The 18,819-nt window shown below is 32.4% G+C and overlaps 1 protein-coding gene across 24 annotated transcripts in view; it reads right to left on the bottom strand.

The window, feature by feature from the left end:
* LOC116850282 (pleckstrin homology domain-containing family G member 5) overlaps positions 1–18,819 on the bottom strand; it is a 734,731-nt gene that overhangs the window by 698,711 nt on the left and 17,201 nt on the right. For 6 of the 24 annotated variants that reach the window (XM_032828362.1, XM_032828368.1, XM_032828364.1 and 3 more), the window contains exons 2-3: positions 15,948–16,409; positions 10,893–11,311 (exon numbers count right to left, since the gene is read on the bottom strand). In XM_032828362.1, coding sequence (XP_032684253.1) covers positions 10,893–11,311; positions 15,948–16,092 — 564 coding nt within the window. In that variant the 5' untranslated portion in view covers positions 16,093–16,409. Of the gene's footprint in view, positions 1–10,892; positions 11,312–15,947; positions 18,758–18,819 lie in introns of those variants that run through there. The other 18 variants (XM_032828366.1, XM_032828370.1, XM_032828369.1 and 15 more) reach the window with 12 other exon arrangements.

Genomic DNA, 18,819 nt, shown 5'->3' with positions numbered 1-18,819 from the left:
GAAGGAGCAATATCTGAAGAATACGGCGGGTGTGGTAGGACATCCCAGTTAAGCGCTTCTAACGTTTCCTTGATCGGTTTCGCAACATGTGGCCGAGCGTTGTCGTGCTGGAAAATCACTTTGTCGTGTCTTTTCGCGTAATCTGGCCGTTTTTGATTCAATGCTTGGTTCAATTGTATCAATTGTTGTTGGTAGCATTCCCCAGATGGTTTCGTTGGGTTGGAGCAGCTCATAATACACTACACCCAGCTGATCCCACCAAATACAGAGCATGAGCTTGGCCATGAATATTCGACTTTGCCGTCGATGTTGATGGTTCGCCTGGTCTGCATCATGATTTTTTGCGCTTCGGATTATCGTAGCGTATCCATTTTTCATCACCCATCCATTTTGCATCACGATACGATGCAAAAAACTTTTTCTTCTGTCTTTGAAGCAACAATTCACAAGTCATTTTGTGCCTTTCGACATCTCTCGGCTTCAACTCGTACGGCACTCAATTTCCTTGCTTTTGAATCATTCCAATGACCTTCAAACGTCTGGAAATCGTTGATCGATCAACATTTAATGATTCTGCAAGTTCTTCTTGCGTTTAATTCAGGTCTTGATCGAGTAAAGCTTCCACTTCCTCATCTTCAAACTTTTTCGGCTGGCTTGGACGTTCCTTATCTTCCGTGTCAAAATCACCTTTTTTATAGCGTCGAAACCAGTACATACACATGAAATCGATGGAGTATAATTACCATAAGTTTTCGACAGCATTCGTTGACTTCCAGCAGCACTTTTCTTCAAATGGAAGCAAAAAAGCAAAGCTTCCCGCAAATTGCGTTTTGTTAGCACAAAATTCGACATATTCAATGCTCAAAAAAACAATGTTGTTTATACTTCAGCAAAATGACATACTGAAAATTAAAGCCACATGATGGTGCTTTGACATGAAGGTAGCAATAATATGGCGTAACTAGTACTATATTGCGATATAGTACTAATTACGCCATTTCTTGAAAATCCTTTAAAATTAATGCACACTCCCAATAAATTTAACATAATAAATTTATTTATTTATCATATACACATTATTCAAGATTTATTTATTTTTCAGTATCTGTAATAAATTTCAACTTTAACTTTAATTTTTAAGTTTAGTATTTTAAATTATGTGTGTGTATGTGATGCTGATATTATTTATTAATTTTATATGAATAAGACTTACAGAATATATATTCTCTTTAGAAATAGGGACGCTTATATAATTGTATATCATATTTATTTCGGTGGTCAGTAATAGGAACGCAATTTTCAATTGTCTAATACCGATTAGTGACATATATGAATTAACTATGAAACCTTACCTTATACATACCTTGATACTTTTTTTGCTTACAAAATATTCTTTCATATTTTCTCAATTTGACAGGACAATTTCAGTCGCCTTAGGTTAGAGAATAACCACATAAATTCATTAAAACACAAACATCTGATATAGACTGTCAACTTCTAAAATGTCGACATCGGACTCTTCGAACTATCGCTGTAAGTGATACGCTTGTAATTCTGATATTTTAGCATTCTTATTACGGCTTTTAATTTTATTCGAAGCTTCTAACTGATAATATGTAAAATTTAGTATACCGAAACACATGTTTAAAATAAATATTGGCTCGTATTAAGGAAAATGGGTGCGATGATCACAAATTGGGACATTCACTTTACGTATAGCTAGAGACAAGTGCGGCTGTTTAGAAATTTTTAGTGAATATCGATCTAGTTAATAGTACAGCATCCACGTGTTCGAGTGTACAAATGGTATATATAAGAAAATTAATTGACTATTATATATTTCAAATAGTGAAATTCTGGATACATCTTCAATACGTAGATTAGCAGAAAACCAATATCTTCAAAATAATCAGCAAGATGCTAGCGAGTTTAATACACATCATATGCATAACATAGATATAAAAATTTTATCACTATAAAAAATATATAATTTTTATAGTGATAAAATTTACTGCAGTTATAAAAGGAATATTATCAGTTATCGTCTGTTATAATTTGATAATAATAAAGAAGCAACTAGTATATCAGCAGTTTTTTTTTAATTCTATATAAATATGTTTTAATCAAAGAGTTTATTGTGTAATAAATGCATGATTTTTATATATAAAAACGTTTAATAAACGAATATTGTTTAATTTTAAAAAAAGTTTTTCGTTATATTATATATGAGTTTGACTTTTATGTATTAGTTTCTTATATTATTAGTTATAATCTATAGTTACATGATAATAATGAATCATATATTTAGCTGGTCATCATTTTGTTGATATCATGTCACTTTTAATGTTTTATTTTCTATATATCTTTTTTAATAATAATGTCTTTTTAAGTTGTTTTGTACAACCTTCTTAGATTTTTAATGAATGGTTTTTGTTGGGTTTTGTATATGGTTTCTTCTGAATGCTTTATTAGATTGTTTTTTACGCGATTTTTTATAGGTTTTGTTAGATTTTCTAACAAAAGGATTTTCGTTAAAGATTATTGGAGTTTCTGCCACGCATTGTTAATTCGGTTAACTTTTATATCATGTATATATTACAGTTTAGCTCTTATTTCGTCAGATACCAGTATCTTCTAAATATATTGTAAGTATATTCTAAATATATTATTTTTACACAACACGTTATCAATTTTATGTTTATTTTAAAAGTCAAGGACATCTTATTTTCGCAGGAAAATTTCGAAAATTCTTCAAGGATCTCTCGTTAGTTTGTTGATTCACCTTCAACGTTTTAATCGCGGTGTAAATCGACAACTTTTATTCGTTCGCGTGCGCGCATTATGGAAATTCGCCACGAGTTCCCGAAATGGAAACTTGTTGGGAAAGAATTCCGAGCGAGAAAGGGAAGGAAGAGTGGAGCGAGGAAAGGAAGAGAGACAGCTGTCGACGTAATCTCTGGAATTTATCGGAGAAGGGAAAAATCCAATTCAAAGATTAGACGAAAATTCCGTCGAGCTTCTGCAGGCGTGCCGGTTCCCGGGGATGCGATAAGTCGCGACCTCGTAAAAGAGTAAATTGAGTGAAGTTTCCGGTGGTAAGGCAGGAAAAAACTCGCGACGAGTGCCTACTAATACAAGGGTACTAATAAAGACCAATAAACGAAGGAGGCGCCAATAGAATTTCATTAATTTTTCCAAAGCAGTTTAATGAGATCTACAGTCAATGGTACAAAAGTATGTATGCAATAATTTCAACGATTGGTATTTAGCATGTAATATTTTCGTGCAACAAGATTGGTAATATATTAAGTTAGAATCTAAATCTTAAACTAAATCTCGGTTTCGTTAATGCTTACACGATAATCGTATGCAAATAAAATCAATGCTGCATATGCTAGCCAATTCAAGGCAGTATTTTTATGTTTACATCCAAAAGGCCTCAAATTATTATTTATAATCGCTTTATGAAGAAGGGTAAATATTCAGAAAATTGGTGGGCTTTCAATGGGCTTGACCTTGACATATGTTATCAAGAACATGGCCTTAAGTAATAATCAAAAGGTTTTATACGTCGCTGATGGTTTGTTAAAAAGTTATTAAACATTTTTTTATAAATAGGACGTAATTTTGGCACACAGGGTATATGGAAATATGGTAAGCAATACACGTATATGTGCAAGGGAAGAGGTCCGCAAAAAACTAATCCTAAACTAACGCATCTTGTACGGTTTACAATATTTCATTAGATATATTAGATTAGAGTTAGTTTTTTTAGAGTACTGTTTACCATATTTCAATGTACACTGTGTATAAAAAGTACGTTTCAATTATAACATTTCTTTTATTAATATTTTTTCAATAAACAATAAGCGACATCTAAAACCATTTAAATTTTTTACTCAGAGACATATCCCAGCAAATACAGTTATATCAATGTTATATAACTGCATTAGAAATGATTATAACAGATATTGCATGAAAGTTATTGACATGTTACTGTTATGTTATTATTTCCCATTCATAGATGTAACATGTAATATATCATGTTATATTATGATTATATAGGAACATCAATTAATGTTATATAACTGCAAAATAACTAAATAATGTCCCAGCAAACACATACTTTTTGTTAAATTTCAAAGATTTATTCATTAATATCCCAGATAGGCAAATCTGCGCGAACAGATTTCGAGCAGAACTTGCTATCAACTTTTGATGGCAAATAGATAACAAATTTGATGCAGGATCTGTTATATCAAATTTTGTTGCCAAATTGCCGCCAGATATACGGCAGAACTTGTTGTCGGATAATTGCTGTAGATTTGCAGCAAAAACCGCGCAGAGCTTGTAGCGATTTGACGGCAGAAACTGCGCAGATCTTGCTGCGCTGCAAGCTTTGCGCGGTTTTTGCTGCAAATTTGGCACCAATTGCCCGACAGCAAGATCTGTCGCCAAAACCGTAGCCTAATATAGACATAGATGGCTATAGTTTTGCTGTGGGTTTTTGATCAAATTTGCTGTCAATCTGCGCGCAGTCTGCGCTCAATTTGCTTACTGGGTATGGTTCAGGTAAGTGATAATATATGATTATTTTGTCTAAATAATAAAAACTGGCATTTCATATTTCATGTCATTTCACTTATTCGTGAAACTCGCGTGGTTTTGATCCTGTGTCAGGCGGCACCCCCCATTTTTACATCATGTTGCTTAACTTCAACGATCATATAAGAACTGGTGATACCGATGCGTTGTAACAATATCTTGGTAGATGATATTTACAATATACTCTTATATTGTTCAAAAAATGTTATTGGTAAATTTATTGGTAAATGTTTGACACGACGTAACAACAATCACAATGCGATTAATATTGATATAATGTTATATCTAATCACATTTTAACCTACACAATATACTACAAACGTGCTCACAAAAGAGAGAGAATATTCCTTCTTTCTCTCTCACAATATTTTGATAAAGTAAAGTTATGATTAAACTCTTTTTGTAAGAATTATAGTTTTACAATATCGTAATAACAATTCTTGCATACATTGAAATATCATATTTTATATACGAGAAATACCTAAAATATAATTTCATATTTGTGTATAAAAATATTGCACAACTAAAAGGTAATGTAAACATTAGACTTCTTATATAACATGTTATATTGCTGTAATGTTGTTGGTGTAACTTAACCAGTAAATAACATAATAGTTTTATAACATGGTTATATCGTAGTTATAAAAGAAATTAAGTAATTTCAATATTAATAACGTATAACAGCAATTATATTACATGTTACTCCTGTGTTATATCACAGTTATGTTTTGTGTTTGCTGGGTATCCTTGATAACACATGTTATTGAAAAAAAATCATTATTCAAATATATATTGTGTATTAATATGTATATGTTTAAATATATTATGGGATAATAGTGTGAATAGTTTAATTGTTTATTATTATTTATTGAAAATGTATAACAAGGAGGAAATTATATTTCTTCCCCAGGACACACAGAACATAACTGTGATATAACACAGGAGTAACATGTAATATAATTGCTGTTATACGTTATTAATATTGAAGTTACTTAATTTCTTTTATATATTCCTTTATATATTCTTTTATTTATTTCCTGCGATATAACTATGTTATAAAACTTTTATATTATTATATTATTTATTGGTTAAGTTAAACCAACAATATAACAGCAACGTAACTTTAATATAACATGTTATTTAAGAAGTCTAATGTTTGCATTACATTTCAGTCATGCAATATTTTTATACATGCAATATTTTTATAATGTGAAATTATATTTTAGGTATTTTTCGTATATAAAATATGATATTTAATATATGCAAGGATCGTTATCATGATATTGTAAAACTAGAATTCTTACAAAAAGAGTTTAATCATAACTTTACTCTATCAAAATATGGTGAAAGAAGGAATATTCTCTCACAAGAAAGAAGGAATATTCTCTCTCTTTTGCGAGCACGTTGTAGATTAAAATTTGATTACTGATACAACATTGTATCAATATTAATTGATTGTGATTGTTGTTACGTCGTGTCAAACATTTACCAACAAATATGTCATGACATTTTTTGAACAATATAAGAGTATATTGTAAATATCATCTATCAAGGTATCGTTACAGCGCATCGGTATCACTAGTTCCCGTACGATTGAAGTTATAAGCATTGAACATGATGTAAAAATGGGTGACTGCCTGACACAGGATCGAAACCACGCGACTTTCACGAATAAGTGAAATAACACGAAATATGAAATGTCAGTTTTTTTTATAGAAAATAATCATACATTATCACTTATTTGAACCATATTAATGAATAAATCATTGGAATTCAACAAAAAATATGTGTTAATTCCCTAACGAATAACATATAACTATATAACGTTTATATAACGTTTTAGTCACATGTTACTTTCATATTATATTCATGTAATATTCACGTTATATAATTGTAACACGTGTGAGTAGGAAATTACAACGAACATTTATACAACCTACTGCAAACATATTACATTGCATGTTACATTCCGTTTCATTACGGCAATGTAACTGTTATATATCTGTGTTTGTTGGGTCTGTTTCCGTATTATTTGTATCATATTCAATATTGCCACATTATCATAATATAATCATGTAGTGAATACATGTCTGCCATCATTCGAAAAAATATCTCAATACATTCATGATAATTATGTAATCGTTTAAACAAAAATTCTGTTATATAAAATTTATAACGTAAATCTTTTAATCTATATCGTGGAATTGCTCTCTTCACTGTAAACAGACTAAATAAATACCTTTAGTGTTTAGCAAGAGACATGATATCGTCTCGCACGAGATATATTCACGTACTATATCAAGCAGTACATATATAGCAGATAATTTTAACTGTACTTTTCCAAACTTCTTTTGTTAATAACTTTTTAATGAACAATGAGTGACGCATAAAACCTTTTGATTATTACTTAAGGCCATGTCCTTGATAATATATATCAAGGTCAAGCCCATCAGAAATAGCACTTCTGGAGACAGTCTTCTGAATATTTACCAAAAAAAAAAAAAAAAATAATAGTCTTTATACATGGAAAACATTCCTTAATATACATGAAATAAAATAAAAACAATATCGCAGGCAAAAAGAAGAGGAAAGTACAGAATATTTCAAATTAGAAAAATAGTAGGCCAATACATATAAATAATACAATAGAGTAAAGCATATAAGAAATAATAACAAAATAAAGTCATGAGATCGCACACAAAATAACAGTCCTAAAAGCAGTTAAATTTTTATTAAAGATATCAACAAATACTGAATGTTGATTAGCAATGAAATATAGTTTATAGTAGAGTTCATACTGTATAAAGTTCGATGATATTCAACATAGAAAATCGGAGAATATCTCTTAGATGTAGGCGGAGCACTCAGTTATCTTAATTTTAAAATATGCACAGTCCATAATTTTAAAATATGCACAGCAAACAAATTAAAAATAAAATGAAGATTATTTAGCATTCTCCTCTGCTGCAATGATAGCATGTTTAATTTTTTCAACTCGGCCGATATTCGTGACATGTTATCAGCATAAGTATACCCAGACGAAAACTAGCAAAACGCAAAAATCTATGTTGTACAATCAAATCGATCTTATCAATTCGATATTTATGATAAAGAGATTATGTAATGGAGAAATTTAGTATCTATGAACTAAGGCGCAATATAATAATTTTAGCGTATTTACATTCTTGTGTGTGCAAAATATTTATCTTAGCGACATATAAAGAGGATGCAATAGATTATAAGTCTTGAAAGAATCCTGGTTAAATAGTACTTCGAAATCGCGAATATTTAATACCAACAGCCTTAATTAGCCTTAATATCAAAATAGTATTTACAGAAGAAGTAGGTTAACCTTGTGACTAATATGAACAATATGACATTTATTAATATTTAGTTGTAAGCAATTTTTCTCTTCATCAGACATCAAGTTTCAATAAACCATCCTATAATAAGTGATATCGTCAAGCCCAACAATTCGGCGAAATATTTTCAAATTGTCTATGTATAATAAAAACTCAGTATGTTTAAATATTTGAGAAATCATTAATCATTAAGGTAAACGATAAAGGACCACGGTAAAAGTTTTGCGAGACATTAGATAGCACGTCAATAGGTCACGAAAGACTCTAGTCAATCTTTACAATCTTAGTGATGTCAGACAAAAAGCTATAAAGCCAGTGCAGAAAAATGACTCGTATACCAAGACCATACGGTTAATTATTCAATAAGATTGAATGGTCAACTGAATCAAATGCTTTACTAAAATGCTTTACTAAAATCTGTATAGACTGCATCAATCTGATGCCCAAGGTCGACAGAAGAAGTTATGAAATTATATATTATTATATGACATTTATGAGATTTATCGCAGTGGATCGTCTAAATCCATGCTGTTTTCAAAAAAATAACGACATTTTTACAAAAGGAATTTAATTTACGCGCTGCAATGATATCAAAAAAATTTTTTTTAAATGTTGACGACTTTCCTAAAAGAGGACATAATCTACATCGAAATCAGAAGAGAAGACAATTGTTGCAATTTTTTAGAAAAACTTTACGTGTATATAATTAACCTAGGGCTCAGAAGTTGTTAATTAAAGAAGATATTTACATCAACTTGAGAACAACAATTCAATGTCATTTGAGTATTTCTGACTCCGAGTGGCGAAGCATGAGAGAGAGAGAGAGGCTTAAATTTTTTCTGAAAATCATATATAAAAAACTATGTACAAGAAACGAGTGTAGTAAGCAAAAGATTATATCAACCAAGATTTTTCAAATGTGATCTTTACCGATGACGTCTTTTTTATGCATGAGTTCCAAGGATACATGCATAGTTCACTGGTAGAAATGTCCTTGTCCATACAATTAAACATTTCATTAAAGTGAATGTACGGGGATATTTTTGTAAACAAGATTTCGAAGTTTTGTATGTATTTGCGAGTAATTCGAATGCAGACATAAGATGAAAAAGAATATACGAAAACACATTATTACTTTCTTTTCGTAAATGGTTCGGTCTTGATAACAACAAATACTCCAACAAGACAACAACTCGAAAAATAGAAGTTGGATATGTACTGAATCGAAACGTGAAACCTTTCACGGTCTCCCGACGATAATCCCATTGAAAATATATGGACAACCTTAAAGATAAAATTTCGGGAAAAACGAATTTTCACTTTGAACCAGTTATCGTATCAGCTTCGCACAATATGGAAATCTTTATGGGATATTAGCAGAAAATCACGCTTGAAAGCATGCTTCGATGCTGCCAAGGAATACTCAACAATAGAGGGGACTGGTTGCCATACTAGATAAATGCATTTAACCCCGATCTACACTATCGGTTCGCTTACGGTCCACTCACTCTTCGCTCACGATCCGATCAAATATTCTTCCATTGTTTATAAGGTACGTATCCATACTATGGGTAACACAGTTCCGGTCCGATCTCACTCCTCTCGTTCCAGCAATGTTCCTTCGAAAGAATATTTTGCTGGAACGTGACCGAATTTGTCCAGAGCTGTATCGATAGTGTGAACAGGCTTCCGATCGATTTTTCAATTTTTGACAATATTATTTCGAATGCATTCATTCGAAAGTATTTAACAAATTTATCTTCATCGTCTACAAAATGGGAATATCATGTGAAATATTCTTCTTCAATTTTTCTATTGATCAAACTGGTATGAACTTACATAGATCTTTTTCTTATATTTCTTTTTGTTTTACACTTTTTATTTTCTCTATCTTCATCGTCCAGTGCCATAGCAATTATGATTAATTTTTTATCAGAAAATAGTGCCATTTTTCGGGAAAAAATTATAACGAACTTCACGACAGGAAGGTAGGAACTATACTGAATATTTGGGATTGGATCGTGGGCGACTCGATAGTGTCAATACTCAAGCAGATCGGACTGTGAGCAGACCGTGAGCGAAGCGTGAGCAAACCGATAGTATGGATCGGGTCTTAATGTACATTAAGTGCATGTAAAGTACATTTAAAGACTATTCATAACTTTGACAAAGATTTTGTATTCTAGAAAAAATAGCGTATACGTTCTTATGCTGCTGACTGTAACAACAGATAACACGCATCTCTTTCTTTCTCGCAAATTCCTTGGAAAGCAAGAATTTTGTTTAACTATTAATTACGATGCGATTCGGCATACCATGCAAAATAAAACTTGAATCTAACGAAATCGTTCGTGTGTCTGATACTTGGCGTATTGAGCGCGGCAAATTGTCAAGTCGGTCGTGATTGATTCGTAGAAACGAAATGACGCGAGCAAATATTAGGGGAGAGAATTATGACGAGGGTGTAAGGAAAAATCCATTGAAAACATAACACTCCTAGCCGCACACATGCGCGCGTGATATCCATGGGCTATTCTGTTTGACTGAAAAATTAGTCATCAGGATCTCTATTTATTTTGTGAAAAAATCCCTGGGATCTTTTCGGATACTTCATTTCCTGAAACTCTTAATCCTTCCTCATATTTTGGACAAGCTCCGATCGTTCGTCAAAAAAATCCAAATTTCCTCAGTCATATTTTCAAAAAATAACTTAAGGATAAACCTAATGAATTTATCCTCATGGAATTAATCTCAGTAGTATTATTTATATATATATATATATATATATATATATATATATATATATATATATATTTATCATTATTTCTATATTCTTTTCCTTTTTTACGCGGTTTTGATTGGATGTTTTTTGTATCTTAAGATTATTATAATTTATATATTTTTCTATTAATAAAAAATCCTTACGGGATATTTCTCCACCAGGCTGTGGGTCCTAGTGATCTGCACCCTGTCGTCGAAGATCTCCTCTTCGAAAGCGCTCGTCCTTTCGTAATTGCCGACCTCGTCGACGCGTTCGTCCTCAGCTAGCGAACTGAGACTGTTGTACCACTGTACGCTGTTGGTCCTGTAGGGCTTCGAGGACTCGTGGGTACGATTGAGGTCCTTGCTGAAGCTTAGGCTACGTTTGATCGGCTGCAGAGTGCGGTTTATCGCTGCTGGTAAGTTGGTACTCCCTCTTAACAACGCGCCGACTTTCCGACGGAGCGAAGCGCGCCGTTCAAGCTTTCCGCTCGCGTCCGTGTCCTTTGAGGAGTTTTCCTTGACAGACTGCTTGCTGTCAGAGGACCGTGGTGGCTTCTGACTCTCTGTTTTGACGACGCGTGCTGTTAAAGTTTACACTATTTGTTTCAGTATTCTTTTTTTCTTTGTTTCTTCGACACGTAATTGTTCAAGGAAACAGTCGATTTTCTCCAACTTAGACACACATCCTTTTATATAGACTCTAATGTACGTTTAACACATTGAATGCAGCGTCATTCATGAATGAGTGACGTTAATTGTACGACCGCTGCTACGTCATACATATATTTTAAAAGATTTAACATAATGACTCAGGTAGTAGAAGCTTCTAAAAGACAACTTAAAAATATTTAAAAAACACACTTAAGAAAAAATAAAAACTTTTTTTAGATATTTTTAAGATTTTTTTTAGGGAAACATATGTTTTAGATACCGAAAATAAAGATTATCCTAATAGCACAGATGTCCAGGGATCATCCAGAGTATATCCTGAGAAAGTCCTGAGGACATTTGTTCGTCCTCAGGACGTGTTTAGGACGTCCTCAGGAGATCTTGTGCTATCTAGATATTTTCAAGGATTCTTTTCTCTAAAATATAAAACTTTTTAAATTTGTTTTCTTTTATAATTCATTTTCAAAAGTTCATTGTATGTGTCATACGTCGATCTGAAAAACGATAACCCCAAAATCAGCTTTAAAATGCGAAAAATAAAAAAGTCAAATGGTTTCTTAAAGAGTGTTAAAATTTGTAGTCAGCATTGTAACCGTTTTCAAAAATTATACCTTTACATAAAGTAGCAAAAGTCTTAGTAGTTTAAGTCTTAGTTTTTCTTATAAAAATATGATACTAATTTTGCAGTTATAGACGAACAAAGGCATAAACAGAATGGCTCTTGCAATGCTACCTGCATATTTTAATACTCTAAGAAAATTTTTGGCTCTTATTTTCAGATGTACTTTAAAGTTATTTTAGGTGTTACTGTGTTTCAAGTTTATGTATGATATACAATGGTGATTGTTATAATACGCAGCCATTTTGAAAAATTTCGAAATATTAAAATAAAAAATAATGTATGAATTTTACATACTTTTCAATGAAAAAGAAACAAGTGTATAGGATTTTATATCAGAAAATATCTTAAGTACCTTCTATTTCCGGCACCTAAACATGTAAAAGTAATAGCAATTGAAGAAAAATTTCGGGAGGAAATAAATATGATCTCAGGGAAAATCTAAGTAAGATCAGTTTAATATAGAATGAGTTAAGTGCCCGAGATAATTAAATATATTTCATTTTGCTTATATAATTATCATGCTGGACAAATTATTTTGCACCACTTTATATATAATCAAAATTCATTAACATTCGTTGGAGATTTCGACTGTATCCTTATGTCATAATAATAAAGATTCTTTGAGTTTTATACACGCAGAAAATTCTTGTTCAATAACATAATATCTCAGAGAATTCATAGAACAGAGAATTCAAAAAGAATTCAGTCGTATGTCACCAATTCTGAGTTTTTTAAATGCAAAAATAATTCTTTTGACTGAACTGAGCTCTGAAGAATTCTTTTTGCATCTGATAATAAATTCAGAATTGGTGATATACGACTGAATTCTTTTTGAATTCTTTTTGAATTCTTTGTGCTATTATTTGTAAGGTATTATTAGTATAATTAACAAAATTTATATTGCGCGACTGAGATATACTTATACTGAATTCAAAATTTATATATGGCATAAACGGATCATTTAATCAGATATATTTAACAACAAATATATTTTTAGATATATTTATTTGAAAATTTATACAAATTTACTATATGTAGAAGAAATCACTAGGAAAATAAAAATCTCATGTGTTTTCAAGGCATCTTGGATTGCTCGTTATTTCTAATGTCAGCAAGGTGAAATTTTTATCTCGGATAATAACTATTGTATAACATATAATACTACCATGTATGTATATCTATGATAATTACAAAAAAATATAACAGATAAATATAATTTGTAAAATATAGAGATTTTATATCTGACAATTAATGATACTATTTGTGTACAAATAGAACTTACCAAATTAAATACAAAATTTCTCTACCATTTTATGAACAATAATATAAAATTTTAAGTTGTTAATTAAAGAAGACTAATGATTGATCACGCGCGATACGACAGATAAGCCATGATAACAACGTTTAGTAGTATGTCTTTGCATATTATTGTAAATCTGAACAAAAAGGTTCTCTACCATTTTGCACAAATGACCATGACTTTTAGATATTAATTAAAAAAGATTTGTAGCTTTTTCGCGTAACCATTCATCAATCTTCTTTAATTAACAGTCTTCTTTAATTTAAAATTTTATTGTTTATAAAATGATTGTTTATGAAATGATAGAAAAATATTGTATTTATTTTGATAAGTTCTACTTATATATAATAGTTGTGCGTCATTAATTGTCAGACATCCCGTATAAAATATCTATATTTCACAAATTATGTTTATAACGTATTCAGAAGCCATTATTAATACGAATAATGAGGCACAGAGAGAATTTTAAAGTATTAAAATTGCAAGAAGTCAAAATGACTCTTTCGTAGATTCAAAACGGATTATCGTTTCCGTATATTCTAGTGTTAAGTCAACCGAACATTTTTCTTTATATATGCATTAAAGTAATGCATGATATATAGAAAAAGTAAAACTGCATAAGAAATAACACCTCATTTTTTTACACCACGATTTTTTTCTTTTTGAAATATGTTATAGAGAATAAAATTCTGAGTCACTTTTTTCTATACAACTATAGAAGGGGTCGCGCATATAATTTCGGAGATATTTCGACTTGAAAGTTTTGAAAGTGTACATGTTATAAATGGACTTTACTCCATTGCTATATAGACATACATATATTAAATAAAGTACACATACAGGGTGAGGCATTTTAATCGACGGATCCAAATTGTTCCTAAAATACGCCAGCTACAAAAAAATGGTTAAGACAAGAATTGTAGAGGACAACGGGGGTCATTTTACCGTGCTAATAATTTTGACCTTCAGATCGATTTTCAAGGTCATTTGAAGGTCAAATCATTTTTTAAAACTACAACCCCTATTTTTGACACCGAATTCGAAAAGAGCAGAAAATTTTACGTTAAAAATGATATTTAGATTTTTTTTTTCTAAGTCCAACAAGGTCAAATAAAAAATGATTAAAAACAACTTAGAAGCTGTTAATGTTAATTTTAAAGATTTTTATGCATGATAAGTGTTTCGCGGTACTAACAAATACTAATAGAAGAAAAGTTGCGAAACGTTGTCATTCCATTTCCGAAATTAATGCGCAATAATCTCACTTTGATATGATTATTAATAAGGCGTAATAAATAAAATTTTAAAAGTAAAAACAAACACTTTTAAAGTATTGCCTTTAACAATTTTTCTTTTTTAAGTGCAGGGTAACTTGAAAATTTTTTTTTAAATATGGCTGACTATCCTCCTAATGAAATTGTTGATATGATATTAATTTTAGGGGAATGTCATAATAATTACTATGCTGCGTCAAGGCTTTATACTGAACGCTATCTAGAGAGGAGACATCCAAACAACACGAAAATACGAAGATTAACTCAAAGAGCTCGCAATGGACATCTTGTTCGGCAATGACGATGTCATGACGAAAATAAAAATCTAAATATCATTTTTAACGTAAAATTTTCTGCTCTTTTCGAATCCGGTGTCAAAAATAGGGGTTCTAATTTTAAAAAATGACTTTGACCTTCGAATGACCTTGAAAATCGATCTGAAGGTCAAAATTATTAGCACGGTAAAATGACCCCCATTGTCATCTACAATTCTTGTCTTAACCATTTTTTTATAGCTGGCGTATTTTAGGAGCAATTTGGATCCGTCGATTAAAATGGCTGACCCTGTATATGCGCGGGGAAGGAACTTCGCCTCTCCCCTCGCACCTCTTCCCAATAAAACTCTAAGATAATTAACCCTAACTTATCTATTGAAATATGATAAACTGTATATACGTAACACAATCTTTATATTTTTATATATAATTTGTCAATTAAAAACAATATAAAAATTCAGGTACTGCATATTATAGAAAAAACATAATATTATATATATCACTTACGTTACACATTTTAGATCAAAATCGGCCCATATACATTTATACATTTTATACCTTTTCCATACTTTCTTGAAATTTTTTTTACATTATAAATATATCTTAGTTAGGCAAGACTAGTACAATATTTCATTGATTAATATTTTATTGTTTATATCTTGGAGAAAAATTCTCTGCGTGTATTAAATTGAAAGTGAAATTAAAATGGTCAATAGAAAGCGAACGCGCTCTGATATAATTTAACAACACAATCAAGGCAGTTTATCGCGAGGATTATCATTATTAATTTGCCCGATTCTCTTCGCGTCGAGGAAAATTTAGAATACTCCGAACTGTTATCTCTAATACCACTCATGAAATGTTACCGAAACAATTTGACAACTCTCTTTGATGACAACGTCGTCTCGAGCCGACAACCCAAGCACAACTGTTGTAAACGCAAGCAATTACTTCTATGACAGTTTCGACGTGCCGTAAGACAGAGACAAATATTATTCCGACGACCTTCCTGATACTTCTCGCATATCAAAAATTTCGCGAAGAGCGATTCGTATTAATATCCAGCGCTACGCGCACCTGCTTCCGGTTTCGCTGGCTTGCATTCCTTCGTGGAACTTTCCTGTTGATACACGCTCGTGCTCTCGTCATTACAGTTGGACACTTTCTGGTCCGATTTAGCAATCTTTTTCGAGGATCTCTTTGCCTCTTTCTTCAACGTCATTTTTCCGGTGGTGGTTTGAGGTCGTTGCAAATTAACGTCAATGTTCAGCGACGTTTACGTGAATGACGACACGTTCAATTTTACTCGATGAACGGGTATTCCGCGATATCTTCGATTCCTCTTTCTCTTCTTCTTCTTTTTTTCCTTTTTGAGGTCGAACGCCAGTTCGTCTTGCTTATAGTTTGCACGCACGGTGAACTGTGTCATAAATGATATCACTTCAATAACGACGCGTTATCGTCGCCATATATATCAACTATATCGTCAATATCGCACATCCGCTTGCGTCTTTTTTCTTCCCGTGTATTTAGCAAAGCCTGGAAGTCGAGATAAAATCGATCGCGGTGCACTGCAAGTTGAGCTTTCTTAACCATATCTAAGCTGATCCGATTTACGACTTTATATCTGCTACTGTTTTTTTAATGTTCTCGAGTTGTATTTTTAACAGATACACCGAGCGATAGCGCGGAATCAAACACGCGGTTTTCTCTTTTTTATTTTATTTTTCCTGGGCGAGAGTTTCCGCGCGACGATTTTGCGAGAGAGGTCCCTTGGGTTTCGGTATTTGCTGAGAAAATGCACTCGCTCGTCTTGGATGCTGCGCACGAAAGAAAAGCACTACGGAATTGGTATCAAAATGATCGTACACAGGCGAGCACGGGAAAGAAAATTATTTCGTTAATCGAAATCGCGCACGAGTTCATTCCTCACCTTCGTGCTCGTCTACATCATCGTCATTGTGTTGGTAATTTATCTTTTGATTCCAATCAAGCGATCAATTACCGAAACAAGAATCGCTACTTTAATGAAAGACGTTGTTTATCGCGCCGACAGAAAATGACTTCGTCATCTGCTCCATTAACGAGCCAAAAATAATTCTGCTGTTATCGCTAATGTTATACAACTGGTTTTTATACCATAGAAGACATCTCTCTCTCTCTCTCTCTCTCTCTCTCTCTCTCTCTCTCTGTTTTTATCACTCACTCTCATTCACTCTCACTCTCACTGTCACTCTTACTCTCACCTTCACTCTCACTCTCACTCTCACTCTTAATCTCACCTTCACTGTCACTTTCATTCTCACTCTTTCCTCCCTCTTCTTGTTTCTCTCTATTTTATAACTAAGTTTGATTATCCTGTAAGTATAAAAACATTTCCTTCCGTATATCCACACTCTTTTATAAATCCGCGCATAATACAATCCCATTTATCAGGAGCTTTTGTTATATCTCACGCCATATCTTCACGCGTCCCCTTTCCTTGAAGCTCCGTAAAAATAATAATCTCGAGTTTAAGCGAATTAGCATGATCGCGCGCGGTAGAATTGTCCAGCTGAATCTCTGTCCCGAGTACGTAACTTACGCGCTTTTCGCGTGCAGGTGCATGGAATATCGGTGCACGAAATCATCGGCGAGAAACGAATTATAACACTGGTTAATCCCGGTCGTGCGATAAGCTCAGAGTGCGGGCTGCACCGTTATCAGGCGGCAGTAAGCAAGGTTCACGAGTTACACACGATAATAACGACGCGCGCGCGCGACGCAACTGGCAATTATTGCCGCCGGAATATAAAGCGCGTCCTCAGATATCACAGTTTAATGCATTCTCTCGCGAGTTCGCGAGCTAGCCAGCCAGCCGTTTCTTCGGCAAATATTTGCCGACATCGTCTCGCGCTTAATCGCGACGATCAGACGCGACACCGTCATCAGTTGCTCGGATAAATTTCGCGGCCGGATCACCGTCGAGTAGCGTACGAAAATTTTTCCACGAAATTTACGAAGGTCTTTCTCAAGAACTAGGCGAACAATGCGCGGATTGTTTCGAGGAAAAATCTCTTCTTGCAAATAATAGATGAGAGAAGAGGTCGCATGATCTTCTCAATATCGAAATATCGTGGATATGATATATAGGGTGTCTGACGATGGCTTATAAAGTCCTCGTACATGTGTAAATTAAGTGAAACTGAATAAAAAATTCATCTATTTTGTAAACAACCACGTAAAATCTTGAGTTATTAATTAAAGAAGATATTGGCAAATGATTGCACGGAATATGATGCAGAATGTTATGATAAGTACGATTTGCGTTTTGTACTTGTACATTAGGTCAAACCAAACAAAAAGTTTTTCTACTATTTTAAAAATAATTACGTAGATTTTTTAGTTATTGATTAAAGAAAATTAGCAGACGATCTTGTACGTAATTTTTCGCTAATCTTCTTTAATTAATAACTCTAAACTACATGAATATTTGCGAAATGGTACAGAACTTTTTTGTCCAGCTAATATACAAACATATAAAACAAATTTAATCCATTGTCACACCATGTCCCGCGTGATCATTTATTAATTTTCTTTAATAGTAACTCAAAATTAATAATTTAGAATTAATAACTCAAAATTTTATTTAGTTGTCTAAAATAGTAAAGAAATTTTTTGTTCAATTTGACTTAATCTACATATGAGTACATATGAGTTTTATATGTTATCGTCAGATACTTTGTATATACGAATGATCGCACGATTATGTTAGCATGAAATTCAAAGTGAATGTCGCAATATCAGAGAATATCACACAAACATTTGCGATACGAAACATGCAATGCACAAACATGCTCCTTTTTATTTTATTTTATTTCTTTTATATTCTAATGAGAGAGAGAGAGAGAGAGAGAGAGAGAGAGAGAGAGAGAGAGAGAGAGAGAGAGAGAATATATTTATATATATA

The sequence above is a fragment of the Odontomachus brunneus genome, unplaced genomic scaffold (genome assembly GCF_010583005.1).
Source record: "Odontomachus brunneus isolate Ranch 3 - 2012 unplaced genomic scaffold, Obru_v1 Obru_scaffold_141, whole genome shotgun sequence".
NCBI lineage: Eukaryota > Metazoa > Arthropoda > Insecta > Hymenoptera > Formicidae > Odontomachus > Odontomachus brunneus.
Note: the sequence above shows the minus strand (reverse complement) of the source record. Positions and strands in the feature narration are given on the sequence as shown.